The sequence below is a fragment of the Scylla paramamosain genome, chromosome 18 (assembly GCF_035594125.1).
Source record: "Scylla paramamosain isolate STU-SP2022 chromosome 18, ASM3559412v1, whole genome shotgun sequence".
Classification (NCBI taxonomy): Eukaryota; Metazoa; Arthropoda; class Malacostraca; order Decapoda; family Portunidae; genus Scylla; species Scylla paramamosain.
In genome coordinates this window covers 2915001-2936737 of record NC_087168.1, presented here as the reverse complement: position 1 = coordinate 2936737, position 21737 = coordinate 2915001, and the positions used below count along the sequence as shown (strand labels likewise).

At 39.3% G+C, this 21737-nt stretch overlaps 1 protein-coding gene and 1 long non-coding RNA gene across 3 annotated transcripts in view; one reads left to right on the top strand and one right to left on the bottom strand.

Moving 5' to 3' along the window:
• LOC135109007 (mitochondrial proton/calcium exchanger protein-like) overlaps positions 1–3823 on the top strand; it is a 61996-nt gene extending 58173 nt beyond the window's left edge. For both annotated transcript variants that reach the window (XM_064019984.1, XM_064019983.1), the window contains exon 12: positions 2154–3823. In XM_064019984.1, coding sequence (XP_063876054.1) covers positions 2154–2604 — 451 coding nt within the window. In that variant the 3' untranslated portion in view covers positions 2605–3823. The remainder of the gene's footprint in view (positions 1–2153) is intronic.
• LOC135109011 (uncharacterized) overlaps positions 1–19329 on the bottom strand; it is a 35465-nt gene extending 16136 nt beyond the window's left edge. The window contains exons 1-3 of the long non-coding RNA XR_010272529.1: positions 18787–19329; positions 4581–4803; positions 3144–3180 (exon numbers count right to left, since the gene is read on the bottom strand). This is a non-coding gene — a long non-coding RNA (uncharacterized LOC135109011). The remainder of the gene's footprint in view (positions 1–3143; positions 3181–4580; positions 4804–18786) is intronic.
• Positions 19330–21737: the final 2408 nt, after the last annotated feature.

The window sequence follows — 21737 nt, the reverse complement described above, 5'->3', positions numbered from 1 at the left end:
ATGTGTTTATCATATATCCTCATTTTATTCTTTTACCTGATAAAGTTATGGCTGTGCTTAGAAAGTAAGTGTACCTGTACATACACATGTTCTATTGCCATCAGCTTTGAATGAGTGGAGACATGACAGTGATGGATAATTATGACTTATCAACAATGCTTGAATACTCAGGTAAAACCAGGTGACCAGTTTTGTCTCACTTCCTTTAGTTAAGTTAGGAAGCCAATAAGTTGAGTTTCTTCACTTTCCAATGATCATTGTTATTACTGCTGCCTTATCCTGTGTGTGTCTGTGTGTGTGTGTGTGTGTGTGTGTGTGTGTGTGTGTTTTTCTCTTTAAGCCTCAAGACTGCAATTGTATATCTAAAATGATCTCTTTTCTGGACACACACACACACACTTCCAGGGTAAGGAAGCCACAACAATGATGATCACTGATCATTGGAAAGTAAAAAGTATGGATGTGTTAGCAGCCTCCTGGTGGAGAGTAAAGGAATGAGGAACAAAACTGGGTCACCTGGCTTCACCTCAAGATTACCACTTTTGGAAACTCAAAATTCTCTTCAGTCACTGCCACATTTCCACTCATAATAAAAGCTTGAAGGCAATAGTACACACATACAATCACCTATAGAATGTTGTCACACTGTTTAGAAAGTTTCATTTAGCATTCTACATTATATACATCATGGTAACAAGATGTGACTGATAAAAGATAAATTTATCATTTATGTATTAGTAGCAAAAGTTTCACTCAAGGACAATGCCAAATTGTTCTCAGCAATATTATTTGAGATCCCAAAGTTTTCAAGTTAGAAGTTTATATATATATATATATATATATATATATATATATATATATATATATATATATATATATATATATATATATATATATATATATATATATATATATATATATATATATACTAGAAAAAGAAATGATCTAAATCAAGACAAATGTATGTTTGATAAATGACATGTTCAGTTATTGAGTAATAGAGTACTACTAGTTTATTTTTTATTTATAATTTAGTATTAGTATTTTATTGATTAATCAACCTTTAATGAGCAATTTAAACAGATAACTTTGGCATCTTATCTCTGTCAGGCTTACATTCCTTATCACATCTCTGAAATCAGTATAAACTATGATTATACCAATATATATATATATATATATATATATATATATATATATATATATATATATATATATATATATATATATATATATGCAGTTTGGCATTCACAAGTTCACATTCACATATTTTTAAAAATATCCTAGTTTTTGTGTGTGGGGTGAAGATAGAAATTCAAAGTAACATCTTAATTTGGGGTGGCAAGCCGCCCCTAGGGCCATGAATGATTTAACCTGACCTTAACCTCAGCCTCAAATCACAAAATGATAAGCAAGGTAATAATAATACTAAAGGCAAGCTTTACTGAACTCATTGTGGTAGACTCAGCAGAGAAACACACACAGGTGGTGAACTACTGGAGCAATCAGCTAACCTTCCTCCTCTTCTTTGATCACAACTTGCCAACCTTGAGAGAAAATAATTGACATGCTGGTGGTTGAGATTTTGTGGAATATTCAGTAAAGTTTCTTGTGAAATGTTGCCAACTTTTAATCTCAGTCATGTGACTGTGCCTTTATTTTCTCTTGAGGTCAGCAAGTTGTGGTCACAAAAAGAGGGAGGAGGTGGTCACCTGATCATTCCAGTAGTTTGCCACCTGTGTGTGTTCCTCTGCTGAATCTGACACAATAAGGGCAATGAAACTTGCCTTTGCCTTCCGCTTAATAAGTGTGAAAAATATATTTTATGGTTCAAACTATCAGCATAGGTGTTTCTGAGCCTTGTAGGGGTTGTGTCCAGGATTTGCAGATTTTTGCTATTCATGGGGAGGCTTGAAAAAATAACCCCACTATTCATGGGGAATGTGATATGTTAAAATATACATTTTATTATAAAACAAATGAAGGAATGCACACACATGCATATTGAAATTCAGTGCTACACCAAAATTGAATGCCTGTCACCACTAGGCAAAACTTTTTGAAAACTAATTAACACTGCATAGGAATGACTGTATGTTTGTTTCTGATTGAGACCACACACCCATAATGAAAAATGTCTTTCATACTTTCAGGGCAGAGCTTGTCAGCCTGCAGGACTTGTCACAGCATCTGAACTATATCTGCCATGCATCTGACACCTCAAAAGTTGCCCTTATCCATGACGTGTTGGCCAAGATGGACTTTGATAAGGATGGTGCAGTGGAAGTGGAACATGTGTTACATGTTTTAAACCTTATGATAGATGAGCAAGTTGGTGTGACTCCAAAACTGTTTGAGGAAGTTGTTGAGATGTTGGCAAAAGAGGACCAGTTAGAGTCTGCCCAGGTGATCCAGCATGCTCTCAACACCACCATAACCGATGCTCAGAATGAACACGCCCAGGCAGGTGCAACCTTTGATATTCCCGAAAGCAGTTCAAGTAATAAGACTCCACATGCTACAAGTGAACAGTGTGACAAAAATACATCTGTGGAGGGAAGTGAAAGCTCAGAGACAGAAAAGCAAGCAAAGCACAGTCAATGATGTAAGCATGTGGATTAATTATATTATAGAGCTTGTAAAATATATCATCCTGGTGTTTTTGAGTATAGGAATGAGATATATATGTATATAAATATATTATGCTGTTATTATGCTCCTGTAGAAATTATTTTTTGAGAACATTTATGTTTGTTACAAGTGTTGAATGATTTGTAAAAAAGGAAAATCTTGTGGAACTCTTGTACTAAATAGGTAGTCAGTTAAGTAAATTCTCCACAGAAATTATACAGTATCAAGATCACATTAAGTATTTTGTTGTACTCTGATGGTCAGTAACTGAATATACAAAGTAATGCATTTGGCAATTTATAGTTGTTATAATGGCAAACTACGAGATGCAACTGTATACTGCAACTTTTTTCTTATGGGTAAATCCATTGTTAGTTTTAGACACAATATCTATTAATTTATTTTTTTCAATAGGGAACAATGTTAGACATAACATAAATGAGGCTCTACAGATAAGTGGTATAAGACTATATGAGACAGTTCTGTTCACAGGTAGCAGCTTTAACTCTCACCTGGAATACTGACAAAGATTCTCACTCCAAGATGTCACTGGAAATAGAAAGACAAGAGTTTTAAAATTACTTGTGAAAACAACAATGTAACAATATGAGTATCGCTTATGCCACTTTCCAGTAGGTCAAAATGTTATGTACTCTACCACAGCAAGTCTGGCATTAATGTTGCCACCTGAGGATACATGAACTGTTGGTGGGCAATGCTCTCATCCAGTGGTTGGCCAAGTATTCACATTTTCTTTTCAAATGTGTGGCAATTGATTATGTACTATTCCAACGAAAATCTTTAGTTATTTATTACATGCCTAAGTATTTGTACAGATATAATTGGTATCTTTCCAGTAAAAAAAAGAAAATATAAAGTCACGTTAAGATTTGATTCAGTGTTGGTCAATCAACGAGTGCATTGCCCAGCAGCAGTGTTACCATGTCAGATAGTGACATTACTGTGCCAGGCTTGGTGTGATGAGTATAGTGTTTATGGTAAACTACACAAGTTTACCTCAAATCACCACAGCCGAAAGGTTCAGGTTTAGAAGTGCATTTGCTGCATAAAGTGATCCTATTCCTGAGCACACCACACTGTCATATATGCATTATTTGAGGGCAAAACTTTCATTTCTATTAAAAATTTACTCAAGACATTGAAATAAAAAAATGCATCAACTGCTACTTAATCTTTGTTGTTTCAATGAAATACTGCACATGGAAAACAAGTAGAAGAATAAGCAAAACCTTATTCCTTTTGACAAAATTGTACAATTCATTGTAATGCTGCTGCCTGACTCCTGACACCTAATTAATTCATAAATATGTTTACCAGCAGATAGCTTGGAATAAACACAGAGAACCATACAGACAACATGGAATATAGAAGCAGGAATGAGGAGACCAAACTTGTATAATGCAGATAGGTTGTCCGAGGAACATGTACGGGACAGAGCAAGAAATTTGTATGAAGAACTGACGGAAGAAACAACTGAGTGAGCAAAGCATGGAGTGTTATGATGATCTGGCATATATAGAGAGAGAAAGGAAAATGATAGAAAAACATTATCAGAAAACTGAAATTCATTAGACTAAAACAAAGATGACGATAGATGGACAGGGTGAAGAGAACATTTAAGCAAGAGGTGTGTGAAGCAGGAGTGGTAGCACATGACGTGGAGAGCAATTTCGAGTGCATAAATGGAGAAGTAAACTCAAGGACCACTGTGGTAGAATTACCCATCTAATCCAATCAACTGATCAGACAGATATGAAAAAAGGGATTGGTCTATAATTATATAACAGGAAATGTGAATGTAAGCACCTACCTGCCCTGTCAGACAACTATGCTATGAGGGACAAGCAAGGTAAGGAATATACACCCAAACCCATAAGCATTCCTTCACATCTTAGCCTCAAGGAGAAAGATAATTGATCTTCACCTACCACTCCTGCAGGAGGGTCAGTCACACGGCAGATTCTCTCTGCATCAGACTTGGCAGCAAAACTGGTTTACCACTGCACCATAATAGCCTGGTCCCCCTTTCCTACATCTGACCTGATCAGCAGGCCACACCAGATGCAAGAAAATCAGGTCTCCAACAGCAGCCCTCTTCTGCACTCATGTTTATTTTATTTTCTAACAACTGAACACAAAGCATGGCAGTATCTGAAAAGTAGAAAAATAATTCCCAATTAGTTAAAAAAAAAAAAAAATCAACCACTTCCTCTAGTTTACAGTGTTGATAGGCACACACACACACACACACAAATATAATATGTTAATATGTACAATAATTACAACCATACCCTCTCCCTCATATCGTGAGACTCACAACCAGACTCCTGTCTCCCAAAAGCCTCACTGCTATTTGAGGTCCTGCATAGCAGTAGTGTACCACATTGCTTCAACTCATTCAGTCCCAACCTGTTCTGTATCACATGTTGCTTATAACTCAAAATATATTCAGGTAATTGCTTGTATAGTTAACTGGATAGTAACTATTAACTTAGTTTCTATTTACTACATTTTTTTTTTATATACAAGGTAAATATAACTTGTTTACATCACTATATTCTCAATTGTCATTCCTGTTATTGCATGTTATTGTGGTGTATTCTAAACCATGTAGAAAGATGTAAACCAGCGAACCTGATCAAGTGATCCCTGATACCTGATCAATTGAACAGTGATAAGTGAATGTGTCACTACTTGTTCTCCTCGGCTCACACTACTCAATTCTTGCCTCTAAAACGGCTTCACTAGCCACAGCATTAATGAAACAACATGAAAAAAAAACATTATTTTTTGTGTGTTACAATCTAAATAATTAATTGCTATTCCACAGGTGTATAATTTTTTACACACTTTCATATCCTTTATCAAATCTGAGTTGGTAGAAGTCTTGATTCCCTATACAAATGTATTTCAATAGTCAATCTTTGATGCTAACGTTTACAGTTTACACGCCAACTATTGTTCACTTTTTTCACAAACTGTCAAGAGAACATACAATAGATTGCTGCTCTTACTCAAAACAGGACCTCCAAAATCATGCTGAAAATTACTCCATTCATGGTTCGCCTATTTCTCGTTGTATACCAGACCGATATGCCCACAAGGGAAGCTGCAACAAAGCAACATTCATGGCAATTAAAGTAAATGCCCAAATATGAGTGACGAAAATAAATCTCTCTCTAGTCCTGAATGACTTTGGGTGTATATCCTTGGGATGTCAATTTTATGCCCTCGCAATATGATGACTTCATGCTGAGGACAAAAATTTTAAATGCAGATGATGACTAACAAATATTGTACTTATATCAGGTGTTATGTTATAGTCCATCATTCAAAACGGAACAAATTTAACTATGTACCTAAATATTTCACCTGTGCATATTTATCCTGTGATCATAAAACAATGTAGTATGAACTAGTATATTTCCTGCATTGGATGCTACTTTTATTTTCAAAACACCACAACAATGAGATCTATGCATGGAATGCCTAGTTAGCAAGACAGCAGAGGGTAAAACTAATGACTACACCCTGCTCACATCATGTGCATTGTTAGTCTACTTGGTCTTGGTTCAGGAAGTAATCACCTCTTTCGGCTTTACTTAGATCCCTTACATACGAGTATAAAAGGCTGCATTCACACCAGCCACTTTTTGTGGTCAGTGGCAACCACAAAAAATAGTCACAACAAAAAATGGTGAGTAGAAGCACCGTGCACACGAGCCACTCAGTGGTGGCCACAAATGAGGTCAGTGCCAAGTGGATCTGGTGGAACCAGCGGCTGTCTGCACTCTCTCTGTGAGAATGAAGCACAAAAAGCAAAGAAAGTACTGGGTGTACTCCATAGTTAGTAACAGACTATTGTGTGAAGCATTCCACACATTATTTTCCTTTAATATTCTTGACACTGTATTCTTTCAGATTCAGATCATAAAGTGCTGGTCTCTCCTCCACCTCTGCGATCAATACTTCACAGTCAAATGACTCGAGGTATTCTTCCCACTCACGGAAAGGAGTACTTGATGCTATGACAGACAGGACAAGACAGCCCGAAAGCAGCAGGAGGCAAAGCAGCAGCCACAAATAGTGGCTCGTGTGTGTTGCCACTTGAAATAATGGTTTCTATCACTGGCCACTGTGGCTGACCAGTGGTGAGGTTAGAAAAATGGCTCTGCCCACCACAACTCACCACTTTTTTTGTGGCTACCACAAAAAAATGGCCAGTGTGAATGGACCCATATATATGTGTGTTCTACATTTGATCATTTTTTTGTAATTGTCACTGACCATAAAAGTGGCTGGTGTGAATGCAGCCTAAAGGTTCAATAACTCAAGTCTCAGACCTGCAAGACAGTAGAGTGACAGAGTACAAGCTTGCAGCATCCAGGTAGAAGTGATGAAGGAAAAAATGGAAAGTAAAAGGGAGGAAGAAGGAAAAGGATGCCTGTCAGGGTCCACCTAACCTACCCAGTATGCTCCTGCCAAGCCTCCTCATTGAGTTCATATCACATTCTGTTATTTTTGTGGTCCGTCTGTAGATATTCAACCCTGGAAGGAATTACATCACTCTCTCCATAAATAACCTTCAAACATCTTATTCCAATATTCCTATCCTATCTCTTGTGTTGCTATACCTATCATACCCATTCTCTCTCTCCCTCATACCCAGGATACTCCAGCAACACATGTTCTGTTCTCCCATCCACTCCTCACACACACATACAGCCTTACTTCCCCCACTGGCCCACTTAATCCTGGCCTTGCTGAACAAAACACTCCTGAATATGTACCATCAAAATGCACCTCACTCTCCAGTTTTGCCCTTCACTTGTGCATAACAATCTAATGAACTCTTCCTCCACATCCAAAGACACTATTCCTCCTTGCCGTCTTCTAAAACCTAACTATTCACCTCTCTCAGCCACCACATCACCTCTGAGGATGTGTGTCCAGTCTTCATTTTCTTCTCCCACCTTCTGCCAGGTTTGTCCCACTGGCTATCCCGGGACAAACCTATCTGCTAACCCTATCAGCCCACATGTTCTCATTCACTTTTCCAGCCTCACTGTACATCTTAAAGGTGTTTTTCCTATTTGTTCCTAAAAAGCACTCCAACCTACTTCTCCTCTAATTGCTTTTAGTACCAGATACTTCTCAGCTCCCAGGGCCAGACTATCCATCCACATCCAGTTCAGTGCCTCTGGCCTACCCAACTCCTTAAAGCTCTCCACTTCATACACATTAGCCACACATCAGACCTGGTAAGCAGCCACATGCTCTTCCATCTCCCGTATTACCTGTTGCATCTCCACCCAACTAAGCTACTCACCTTCCTACCCATTGAATTGCACTTAAAATTCTGACCCACTTTGTTCCATCAGTACAATTAGTGCAATCAGTACATTCAAAATTTCAAATCCCAGCCTGACTGATTTGCAGTTTTTTTAGTTTTCTTATTTTTTTTAAATATGAACTATATCTCATTTCTGTTAATCTTTCATTTTAACACTTCTAGTACTTTTCTGCAATTTTATATTTTGGCATTGTGTGACCTTAGTTGTTGTAGCACCATGCAAGTAATTTCTCAGTCAGTTCACCTAATAGACAATTATGTAAATCATTGATGAAAAAAGATGTGTGGGTCCTGCAGAATATTTTGGCAGAGTGGGACTAGATAAACAACAAATCTGAATAACAAGTACTACAGTCCCTAGGTTTTTGTATTTGATTTGTCCTTCCTTCATCAAGTCCTTCCTTCATCAACAGCCTCTACATTACATACTAAAACTGGGCTTTTCTCACTGCCAGCCTTCATGTCAAAGTCCTCACACTGCACTACTACGTCAACCACTTGCTGTAGTTTATTATATATATATATATATATATATATATATATATATATATATATATATATATATATATATATATATATATATATATATATATATATATATATATATATATATATATATATATATATATATATATAGCTGCATCATCCACATACAACGGGCATTCTAGCCATTCACTCCCAACCTTTATTCCATAACCTGACTTTCTCAACATTACCACAAGCTACTCTGCGTACAAACCAAAGAATGACGGCCACCCACCCACTCTTGTTAATGATGTGCACATCTTCACGTATACTATTTGTTATTGCAACTGTCACTCACATCAATCCAAGCTAACAATTTGCCAGGCATCCCCTACCTGCTCTATCATGGGCTTTCCTTATGTCAAGAAAAGCAAAGTATACTTTGCCACCTATTTCCTTCCTTCTTTCTGTCACTGCATACACAACAAACATGTCACTCTCCCCATCCTGTCCTTGTGAATCCATTCTGCTCTTCTCTCATTAATGTTCCTTTCACAATATTCATTCAATCTATCACAAAAGTACTCACTAATATGCTGGAAAAAGAGGAGTGTGGAAATCTTAGAAATGAGCTGATTAGGCACCACCAGCCAAGATGAGGACAGAACCTTATTTGCTTAACTCAATGACACTAAAATACATGCCAAAGCAAGAAAAAAATCAGATTTCTGAGAGATCAATGACAAATATATCAAGAGCAAATGTGATATGACAGAGAAGAATGCAGAAACAGTCCCAAGACTCAGAAAACCAACTCAAAGAAGAGAGACAGACCAAGGAGACTTCAAAATAGTACACTGAAGAACAAATGTAACCAGCACTAAACCTAACTTACGACCCAAACACATATACTACACAACTTTATACTTACAATGTACAAGGTTTAAAAAAAATCATTCAGGTTGGAAAAACTGGTCACTCACCCTTACAATATACAGAACACTCCCTTGTATCTGGCAACTATGAGATTTTAGTGGTGCCCAGTAACAGGATATTCCTTTCTTTTTTAATACCCTTAATAATATTCCCTAATGCACATATACTACTTTTTTTTTTTATGTAGGAAGGACACTGGCCAAGGGCAAGAAAAATCCAATAAAAAAAAAATGCCCACTGAAAAGCCAGTCCCATAAAAGGGTCAAAGCAGTAGTCAAAAATTGATGAATAAGTGTCTTGAAACCTCCCTCTTGAAGGAATTCAAGTCATAGGAAGGTGGAAATACAGAAACAGGCTGGGAGTTCCAGAGTTTACCAGAGAAAGGGATGAATGATTGAGAATACTAGTTAACTCTTGCGTTAGAGAGGTGGACAGAATAGGGGTGAGAGAAAGAAAGTCTTGTGCAACGAGGCCACGGGAGGAAGGGAGGCTTGCAGTTAGCAAGATCAGAAGAGCAGTTAGCATGAAAAGAGCAGTAGAAGACAGCTAGAGATGCAACATTGCAGTGGTGTAAGAGAGGCTGAAGACAGTCGGTTAGAGGAGAGGAGTTGATGAGACGAAAAGCTTTTGATTCCACCCTGTCTAGAAGACCAGTATGAGTGGAATCCCCCCAGACATGTGAAGCATACTCCATACAAGGACGGATAAGGCCCTTGTACAGAGTTAGCAGCTGGGAGGGGTGAGAAAAACTGGCAGAGACGTCTCAGAATGCCTAACTTCATAGAAGCTGTTTTAGCTAGAGATGAGATGTGAAGTTTCCAGTTCAGATTATAAGTAAAGGACAGATGGAGGATGTTCAGTGTAGAAGAGGGGGACAGTTGAGTGTCACTGAAGAAGAGGGGATAGTTGTCTAGAAGGTTGTGTCGAGTTGATAGATGGAGGAATTGAGTTTTTGAGGCATTGAACAATACCAAGTTTGCTCTGCCCCAATCAGAAATTTTAAAAAGATCAGAAGTCAAGTGTTCTGTGGCTTCCCTGCGTGAAATGTTTACCTCCTGAAGGGTTGGACGTCTATGAAAAGACGTGGAAAAGTGCAGGGTGGTATCATCAGCGTAGGAGTGGATAGGACAAGAAGTTTGGTTTAGAAGATTATTAATAAATAATAAGAAGAGAGTGGGTGACAGGACAGAACCCTGAGGAACACCACTGTTAATAGATTTAGGAGAAGAACAGTGACCATCTACCACAGCAGCAATAGAACGGTCAGAAAGGAAACTTGAGATGAAGTTACAGAGAGAAGGATAGAAGCTGTAGGAGGGTAGTTTGGAAATCAAAGCTTTGTGCCAGACTCTAACAAAAGTTTTTGATATGTCCAAAGCAACAGCAAAAGTTTCACCAAAATCTCTAAAAGAGGATGACCAAGACTCAGTAAGGAAAGCCAGAAGATCACCAGTAGAGCGGCCTTCATGGAACCCATACTGGCGATCAGATAGAAGGTTGTGAAGTGATACATGTTTAAGAATCTTCCTGTTGAGGATAGATTCAAAAACTTTAGATAGGCAGGAAAGTAAAGCAATAGGACGGTAGTTTGAGGGATTAGAACGGTCACCCTTTTTAGGTACATGTTGAATGTAGGCAAACTTCCAGCAAGAAAGAAAGGTAGATGTTGACAGACAGAGCTGAAAGAGTTTGACTAGGCAAGGTGCAAGCATGGAGGCACAGTTTCGGAGAACAATAGGAGGGACCCCATCAGGTCTATAAGCCTTCCGAGGGTTTAGGCCAGCCAGGGCATGGAAAACATCATTGCGAAGAATTTTAATAGGTGGCATGAAGTAGTCAGAGGGTGGAGGAGAGGGAGGAACAAGCCCAGAATCATCCAAGATAAAGTTTTTAGCAAAGGTTTGAGTGAGGAGTTCAGCTTTAGAAATAGATGTGATAGCAGTGGTGCCATCTGGTTGAAATAAAGGAGGGAAAGAAGAAGAAGCAAAGTTATGGGAGATATTTTTGGCTAGATGCCAAAAGTCACGAGGGGAGTTAGATCTTGAAAGGTTTTGACACTTTCTGTTAATGAACAAGTTTTTGGCTAGTTGGAGAATAGAGTTGGCATGGTTCTGGGCAGATATATGAAGTGCATGACATTCTGGTGATGGAAGCCTTAAGTACCTTTTGTGGGCCACCTCTCTATCATGTATAGCACGAGAACAAGCTGTGTTAAACCAAGGTTTAGAAGGTTTAGGATGAGAAAAAGAGTGAGGAATGTACGCCTCCATGCCAGACACTATCACCTCTGTTATGCGCTCAGCACACAAAGACGGGTCTCTGACATGGAAGCAGTAGTCATTCCAAGGAAAATCAGCAAAATACCCCCTCAGGTCCCCCCCAACTAGCAGAGGCAAAACACCAGAGACACCTTTGCTTAGGGGGATCCTCAGGAGGGATTGGAGCAATAGGACAAGATACAGATATGAGATTGTGATTGGAGGAGCCCAACGGAGAAGAAAGGGTGACAGCATAAGCAGAAGAATTAGAGGTCAGGAAAAGGTCAAGAATGTTGGGTGTATCTCCAAGACGGTCAGGAATATGAGTGGGGTGTTGCACCAATTGCTCTAGGCCGTGGAGGATAGCAAAGTTGAAGGCTAATTCACCAGGATGGTCAGTGAAGGGAGAGGAAAGCCAAAGCTGGTGGTGAACATTGAAGTCTCCAAGAATGGAGATCTCTGCAAAAGAGAAGAGGGTCAGAATGTGCTCCACTTTGGAAGTTAAATAGTCAAAGAATTTCTTATAGTCAGAGGAGTTAGGTGAGAGGTATACAGCACAGATAAATCTAGTTTGAGAGTGACTCTGTAGTCATAGCCAGATGGTGGAAAACTCGGAAGATTCAAGAGCGTGAGCACGAGAGCAGGTTAAGTCATTGCGCACATAAACGCAGCATCCAGCTTTCGATCGAAAATGAGGATAGAGAAAGTAGGAGGGAACAGAAAAGGGGCTACTGTCAGTTACCTCAGACACCTGAGTTTCAGTGAGGAAAAGAAGATGAGGTTTAGAAGAGGAGAGGTGGTGTTCTACAGATTGAAAATTAGATCTTAGATCGCGAATGTTGCAGAAGTTAATGAAGAAAAAGTTGAGGGGGGTGTCAAGACAGGGTCATCGACAGAAAGGCGGTCCAACCTGGGGACACTTATGGTCCCCTCCCCAGATGGGGACTCCAAGGCTGGTGTAGGAGTCACCATGATGATTTTAAAATTTTTGAGAGAAGGGTGTGTGTGTTATTAGGTACTTGTAGTTTTGTGTAGAGGAAGAGAGTTGTCTTTAAAGGGCAGGCTGTGACTGCCCCCTTGTGTTGTGAGACACAAAGGGAAACATTCAGTGAGGTCACAGCTGGGTTTAATGATAAGTTCACAGCACCCCCTGAACAGTGCTTTAGACCTCACTGGGAGTAATTATCGTTTCAGCAAGTGTCTACTGCCGAAACTGCTGTCGTTTACTTGAGTAAACAGCATTCCATACATTCATCAGCCTACACCCAACAAAACAATACTAGTGGAACACAAAAACTGAATAAATAGCAGACAGTAAAAACTGTACTCAACTCAACTTTAACAGCAAGTGAGATAGAAAATGCTCAGCTGAATGTTACAATGACACACACACACACACACACACACACAAACACACACACACACACACACATGAGGAAAACCATTCATACAGCACATAGTCCAAGTCCTCTGTCCCTGCTTCATGAAGCGTATGTCACCCCTCAACACCAGGGTTGGTAAAAAAAAATATATATATATATATATATATATATATATATATATATATATATATATATATATATATATATATATATATATATATATATATATATATATATATATATATATATTATTTTTTACTTTCTATATCAAAATTTAGTTCTATATCATGTAGATAAATAATGTCTATACATGAACATATACATAAAAATTGTAACAGTAGTCAAGCTGACCCATTCATTTCCTGTATAGTATAAGTTAACACAGGCTTTGTCAACCAAGCTGACCCATTCATTTCCTGTATAGTACAAGTTAACACAGTCTTTGTCAACCAAGCTGACCCATTAATTTATTGTACAGCATGACCTAACCAAGTGTCTTTCCTTCATTAACAGAAAGTGTCAAAATCTTTCAGGATCTAACTCCCCTCATGACTTCTGTCACCCAGACAAAAATATCTCCAATAACTTTGCTTCTTCATCTTTCCCTCCTTTATTTCAACCTGATGGCACCAATGCCATCTCATCTATTTCTAAAGCTGAATTCTTCACTCAAACCTTTGCTAAAATCTCCACCTCGGATGATTCAAGGCTTACTTCTCCCTCTCCTCCATCCTCTGACTACTTTATGCTACCCATGAATATCCTTCACAGTAATGTTTTCATTACACTCGCTGGCCTAAACCCTTAGAAGGCTTATGGACCTGATGAGGGTCCCTCCTATTGTTCTCTGAAATTGTGCCTCCATGCTTGCATTTTTTTTTTTCATTATGTAGGAGGGACACTGGCCAAGGGCAACAAAAATCCAATAAAATAAAAGCCCACAGAGATACCAGTCCCATAAAAGGGTTCAAAGCGGTAGTCAAAAATTGAAGGATAAGTTTCTTGAAACCTCCCTCTTGAAGGAATATAAGTCATAGGAAGGTGGAAATACAGAAGCAGGCAGGGAGTTCCAGAGTTTACCAGAGAAAGGGATGAATGATTGACAATACTTGTTAACTCTTGCATTAGAGAGGTGGACAGAATAGGGGTGAGAGAAAGAAGTCGTGTAGCAAGGCCGCAGGAGGAAGGGAGGCATCCAGTTAGCAAGATCAGAAGAGCAGTTAGCATGAAAATAGCGGTAGAAGATAGCTAGAAATGGAACATTGCAGTGATGAGAGAGAGGCTGAAGATAGTCAGTTAGAGGAGAGGAGTTGATGAGACAAAAAGCTTTTGATTCCATCCTGTCTAGAAGAGCGGTATGAGTGGGTGAGAAAAACTGGCGGAGACGTCTCAGAACACCTAACATCATAAAAGCTGTTTTAGCTAGAGATGAAATGTGAAGTTTCCAGTTCAGATTATATGTAAAGGACAGACCAAGGATGTTCAGTGTAGAAGAGGGGGACAGTTGAGTGTCATGGAAGAGGGGATAGTTGTCTGGAAGGTTGTGTCGAGTTGATAGATGGAGGAATTGAGTTTTTGAGGCATTGAACAATACCAAGTTTGCTCTGCCCCAATCAGAAATTTTAGAAAGATGAGAAGTCAGGCATCATGTCTATGAAAAGACATGGAAAAGTGCACAGTGGTATCATCAGCATAAGAGTGGATAGGACAAGAAGTTTGGTTTGGAAGGTCATTGATGAATAATAAGAGAGTGGGTGACAGGACAGAACCCTGAGGAACACCAATGTTAATAGATTTAAGAAAAGAACAGTGACTGTCTACCACAGAAGCAAGGGACCCCATCAGATCCATAAGCCTTCTGATGTTTTAAGCCAATGAGGGCATGGAAAACATCATTGTAAAGAATTTTAATAAGTAGCATGAAGTAGTCAGAGGGTGGAGGAGAGGGAGGAACAAGCCCAGAATCATCCAAGCAAGAGTTATTAGCAAAGTTTGAGGGAAGAATTCAGCTTTAGAGATAGATGTGATAGTAGTGGTGCCATCTGGTTGAAATAAAGGAGGGAAAGAAGAAGAAGAAGCAATGTTTTTGGAGATATTTTTGGCTAGATGCCAGAAGTCATGGGGAGAGTTAGATCTTGAAAGATTTTGACACATTCTGATAATGAAGGAGTTTTTTGGTTAGTTGAAGAACAGACTTGGCATTGCTCCAGGCAGAAATATAAAGTGCATGACATTCTGGTGATGGAAGGCTTAAGTACCTTTTGTGGGCCACCTCTCTATTATGTACAGCACGAGAACAAGCTGTGTTAAACGAAGGTTTGGAAGGTTTAGGTTGAGAAAAAGAGCAAAGAATGTATGTCTCCATGCCAGACACTATCACCTCTGTTATGTGCTTGGCACACAAAGAGGGGTCTCTGACACAGAAGCAGTAGTCATTCCAAGGAAAATCAGCAAAATACCTCCCCAAGTCCCCTCAACTAGCAGAGGCAAAATGCCACAGGCACCTTTGCTTAAGGGGATCTTGAGGAGTGTTTGGAGCGATAGGACAAGATACAGATATGAGATTATGATTGGAGGAGCCCAATGGAGAAGAGAGGATGACAGCATAAGCAGAAGGATTAGAGATCTGGAAAAGGTCAAGAATGTTGGGCGTATCTCTAAGACAGTCAGGAATACAAGTAGGGTGTTGCACCAATTGCTCTAGGTTGTGGAGGATAGCAAAGTTGAAGGCTAATTCACCAGGATGGTCAGTGAAGGGAGAGGAAAGCCAAAGCTGGTGGTGAACATTGAAGTCTCCAAGAATGGAGATCTCTGCAAAAGGGAAGAGAGTCAGAATGTGCTCCACTTTGGATGTTAAGTAGTCAAAGAGTTTCTTATAGTCTGAGGAGTCAGGTGAGATGTATAGAGCACAGAAAAATTTAGTTTGAAAGTGATTCTGTAGTCATAGCCAGATGGTGGAAATTCAGAAGATTCAAGAGTATGGGCACAAGAGCAGGTTAAGTCATTGCGCACGTAAATGTAACATCCAGATTTGGATTGAAAATGAGGATGGAGAATGTAGGAGGGAACAGAAAAGGGGCTACTGTCAGTTGTCTCAAACACCTGAGTTTCAGTGAGGAAAAGAAGATGAGGTTTAGAAGAGGAAAGGTGTTGTTCCACAGATTGAATATTAGATCTTAGACTGCAAATGTTGCAGAAGTTAATGAAGATAAGTTGAGGGGGTTGTCAAGACACTTAGGATCATTATCAGAAGAGCAGTCCGACCTGAGGACATTTGTGGTCCCCTCTCCAGATGGGGACTCCGAGGCTGGTGTAGGAGTCGTCATGATAATTTTGAATTCTTCAGTGAAGGGTGTGTGTGTTATAGGTGCTTGTAGTTTTGTGTGGAGGAAGGGAGTTGTCTTTAGAGGGCAGGCTGTGACTGCCCTCTTGTGTTGTGAGACACAAAGGGAAATGTTCAGTGAGGTCACAGCTGATTTTAATGGTAAGTTCACAGCACCCCCTGATCCAGTGCTTTAGATCTCACTGGAAGTAATTATCTTGTACAGGGCACGAGCCAAAGCTCATTTTGTCCTGTCTCCATCATCATATTTATCCAGTTTCTCTTTAAACATGTGTACACTGTTTGCCACAACCACTTCTTCCTTCAAATCATTCCAGATTTCAATAGTTCTATACAGGAAGCTGTATTTCTTGATGTTGCTCAAACATCCACTCTTCTTTATTTTCTTCCCATGCCCCCTTGTCTGTCTCTCTCCCTCCTCCATCTGTGGTACCAAGTCATTTCTGTCTATTCTTTATATATTGTTTACTAATTTGTACACTTCTCAGGTCTCCTTTTCCTCTTCTCTCTTGTAGTGTTGGTAATCCCATCTCTTCAAGTCTTTCTTCATAGCTTAAGTCTTTCAATTCTGGTACCATCTTTGTCACTATCCTCTGCATTCTTTCCAGTTTCTGTTTATCTTTTTTTTTCTTTGTGGACCCCAAACTACTGCTGCATATTCCAATCTAGGTTGTATCATGCTTGTTATAATTTTATCCATCATTTCTTTATCTAAATAGTTAAATGCCACCCTAATGTTTCCTAATAAGCTGTATGTAGAGCCGAATATTCTATGATACTGTAATAGTATGTCCTGAATCATTACTCTTGAATCTTTTTCTTTGTTATTTCTCCTCCTATTTTGTATTTCCACAAAGGTCTCCTTTTAATTTTTCACTTTTTCTTATTTCTAACACGTGGCATTTTCTGGCATTAAATTCTGGTTTCCATCTTTGGCTCCATGCATGTATCTTCTCAATATCCTTTTGTAACTTCCTGCAGTCATTTTCCTTTATTATTTTCATTATATTTGCATCATCAACAAGGAGATTTATATAACTATTTAGATCCTCTGTCATATCATTTACATATATATGAAACATAATGGGTGCCAACACAGATCCTTGCAATACCCCACTTGTCACTTCGTGCCAACTCAAATTAGTGTCTTTGATTACTGTTCTCATTTCCTTCCCTTGTAAATAATCCTCCATCCATCCAAATGTTGCTCCCTTTAGTCCTCCTTCATTCTCTAACCTCCATATAAGACTTCTGTGGGGAATTTTATGAAATGTTTTTTTTGAGATCCAGGTATACCACATCAACCCATCCGTCCCTCTCTTGCACTCCATCTATTACTCTCGTACAGAAGCTCAGTAGATTTGTGACACAGGATCTCCCTTTCCTGAATCCAAATTGCTTTACTGTAATTATCTTTTCATCTAGATATTTCACCCATCTATCTTTAATTAATATTTCACAAAGCTTGCTTACAATATTTGTTAGTGATGACACTGGTCTGTAATTTAATGGTTCTATTTTATTTCCTCCTTTGTATATTGGGACTATGTTAGGTCTTTTTCATTCCCTTGGTACTTTTCCTTCTCTCAACAAGCTGTTAATTATATCCCATATGGGTTCCTCCATTTGTTCTCTGCATTCTCTTAATATCCATCCATTTACTTGATCTGGTCCCATAACTTTTCTAACATCCACCTCTTGCAGCAGTTTCTTGATTTTTTTTTCTCTTTACTTGTATCTCCTGTATTCCCTCATTCTGTGTTACCACTTTCAGTGCCACAAATTCGGTTTCCTTTGTGTGTGTGTGTGTGTGTGTGTGTGTGTGTGTGTGTGTGTGTGTGTCATCATGGATCACACATCAACACAATAGCTATGAGAGAGAGAGAGAAAGCAGTATCCTCACCTGACCTAGTAGCACTGCAAGGAAAATACACAACTGACAACTCAAACCTGCCAGACGCGGCCCAGCCTGCCGTCGTGCCCTATGGATTCCCCTTCCGCGTGCTCCCCTCCCAAAACCGATTTCCCACAGGTCCCCCAAGCTTGTTGGAGAGGGGAAGAATTATGTGATTATTGTAAATTTTTATCCCCAAAAGGCACTCCATCCTATTCTTCTGCTCCTTCTTCTATTCCTATCCTTCTGTTCATTATTTTCACGGTCTGTGGGCTCAGTTTTCTTCCTAAATAAACACAGTATGTTACTAACAAATTCTATAATCTCAATCTCGATTCTAATTTGTTTGTCTGTTGAACACTCTTGTTGCCCTCATGTTCATCGTCAACCCTGGTGTATTTCTGCATGACTGTTTTTGTCACAGACTTGATGCGACCAGTACTTTTGAGACCACTCTCTCCAGGAATGTTCTTCATTAAGCCTCAGTTAGTGGCAAGACTCACCTACAGACCAATTAGGTTTTCCTGTCTTAGGGTGACTGCAGCAGGGCCGGTTGTGTCCATGTTGTTGTTATTGGTGGTGGTTGTGTGGACCGAGGTGATACAAACGTGGCGCTGGAGTGACGACTGCTTGTTTATTGTTATTGTTTACGTTTGAGGCTGCCCTCTGGCGGCATATCTTGTTTTAAGCAATAATTTTCTTTATTTAAAAGAGATACAGCGTAATTGTTACATAAAAAGCTATGTAATATATAATTTTACCTTTTAATCCTTTTTTCTATCAATTAATGTATATTTCATGTGCATGTCTGCTATTTCTAGCAAGTAGCGAAGTCAGCTGTAACCAATTCACTCATAGCTATGATGACACAGGTTACGAAAAACCCAGTCCTTATGACAGAAAGTTATGAATTTTTCATAGCTGTGAGTAGCATTCTGGGTACTTCTTATGACTTTATAAGTACCGTGGTGTCACAGATTTTCCCTTCCAATTGTTTCTTCCCATGTCTGCTATATTTACAGGCTGTTCCTTTCACGGCTGTCTTTCACAGTGCCATCCGTGCTGCATGGCGGCCGAGAACTGCCGGGTACAGGGCACGCGATCGGATCCTGGTGATGATGATGATGATGGTGATAATGATGATGATAATGATAATGATGATGATGATGATGATGATGATGATGATGATGATGATAATGATAATGATAATAATGATGATGATGATGATGATGATGATATTATTATTATTATTATTATTATTATTATTATTATTATTATTATTATTATTATTATCATTATTATTATCATTGTTATTGTTATTATTATTACAACAACAACAACAGCAACAACATCAGCAATTGTAGCAGTAGTAGTACTAGTAGTAATAAAAAGTTTGGAACTCTTTATGTCCAAACCATTATTCAAAAATGTTTAAAACAATGAAAAAGTGACAAGTCTGACGAAAGAACTATTACACTTGGCCAAAAATAAAATACAATTCACGTTTACGTGTAATAAAGAATATATGGATTTTATTTATTATTATTATTATTATTTTCTTTTTTTTTTTCATGGAGGAGGCAGTAGGTACCTGCCGAAATGATAATTACTCTCAGTGAGGTCTAAAGCACTGTTCAGGGGGTGCGATGAACTTATCATTAAACCCAGCCGTGACCTCACTGAACGTTTCCCTTTGTGTCTCACAACACAAGGGGGCAGTCACAGCCTGCCCCCTAAAGACAACTCTCTTTCTCCACACAAAACTACAAGTACCTAATAACACACACACCCTTCACTCAAAACTTCAAAATTATCAAGGCGACTCCTATACCAGCCTCGGAGATCCCATCTGGGGAGGAGACCAAAAATGTCCTAGGTCGGATTGCCCTTCTGTCAACGACCCTAAGTGTCTTGAAACTCAGTGAGGCAACTGATACTAGCCCCTTTTCTGTTCCCTCCTACTTTCTCTATCCCCATTTTCGATCCAAAGCTAGATGCTGCGTTTATGTGCGCAATGACTTAACCTGCTTTCGTGCCCACGCTCTTGAATCTTCAGAGTTTTCCACCATCTGGCTACGACTACAGAGTCACTCTCAAACTAAATTTATCTGTGCTGTAAACCTCTTACCTAACTCCTCTGACTATAAGAAATTCTTTGACTACTTAATTTCCAAAGTGGAGCACATTCTGACTCTCTTCCCTTTTGCAGAGATCTCCATTCTTGGAGACTTCAATGTTCACCACCAGCTTTGGCTTTCCTCTCCCTTCACTGACCATCCTGGTGAACTAGCTTTCAACTTTGCTATCTTCCACCTAACCTAACCCTCCACTACCTAAAGCGATTGGTACAACATCCTGACTCTCTTGGAGATACGCCAAACATTCTTGACCTTTTCCTGACCTCTAATCCTGCTTATGCTGTCACCCTCTCCTCCGTTGGGCTCCTCCGATCACAATCTCATATCTGTATCTTGTCCTTTCGCTCTAATCCAATCAATCCTCAAGATCCTCCTAAGCGAAGGTGCCTCTGGCGTTTTGCCTCTTCCAGTTGGGGGGACCTGAGGAAGTATTTTGCTGATTTTCCTTGGAATGACTACTGCTTCCGTGTCAGAGACCCGTCTTTGTGTGCTGAGCGCATAACAGAGGTGATAGTGTCTGGCATGGAGTTACATTCCTCACTCTTTTTCTCGACCCAAACCTTCCAAACCTTCTCGTGCTATACATGATCGAGAGGTGGCCTACAAAAGGTACTTAAGAATTCCATCACCAGATTCTCATGCACTTTATATTTCTGCCCGGAACCATGGCAAGTCTGTTCTCCAACTAGCCAAAAACTCCTTCATTAACAGAAAGTGTCAAAATCTTTCAAGATCTAACTCCCCTCATAACTTCTGGCATCTAGCTAATATCTCCAATAACTTTGCTTCTTCTTCTTTCCCTCCTTTATTTCAACCAGATGGCACCACTGCTATCACATCTATTTCTAAAGCTGAACTCTTCTCTCAGACCTTAGCTAAAAACTCTACCTTGGACGATTCTGGGCTTGTTCCTCTCCTCCACCCTCTGACTATTTCATGCTACCTTTTAAAATTCTTCGCAATTATGTTTTCCATGCCCTCGTTGGCCTAAACCCTCGGAAGGCTTATGGACCTGATGGGGTCCCTCCTACTGTTCTCCGAAACTGTGCCTCCGTGCTTGCACCTTGCCTAGTCAAACTCTTTCCCGTATACACAAAACATTTTTTGAGCCCGTATACACAAAACTTTTTTGTTAGCCTGTCTGTCAACATCTACTTTTCCTTCTTGCTGGAAGTTTGCCTACATTCAGCCTGTTCCTAAAAAGGGTGACTGTTCTAATCCCTCAAACTACCGTCCTATTGCTTTAATTTCCTGCCTATCTAAAGTTTTTGAATCTATCCTCAACAGGAAGATTCTTAAACATCTATCACTTCACA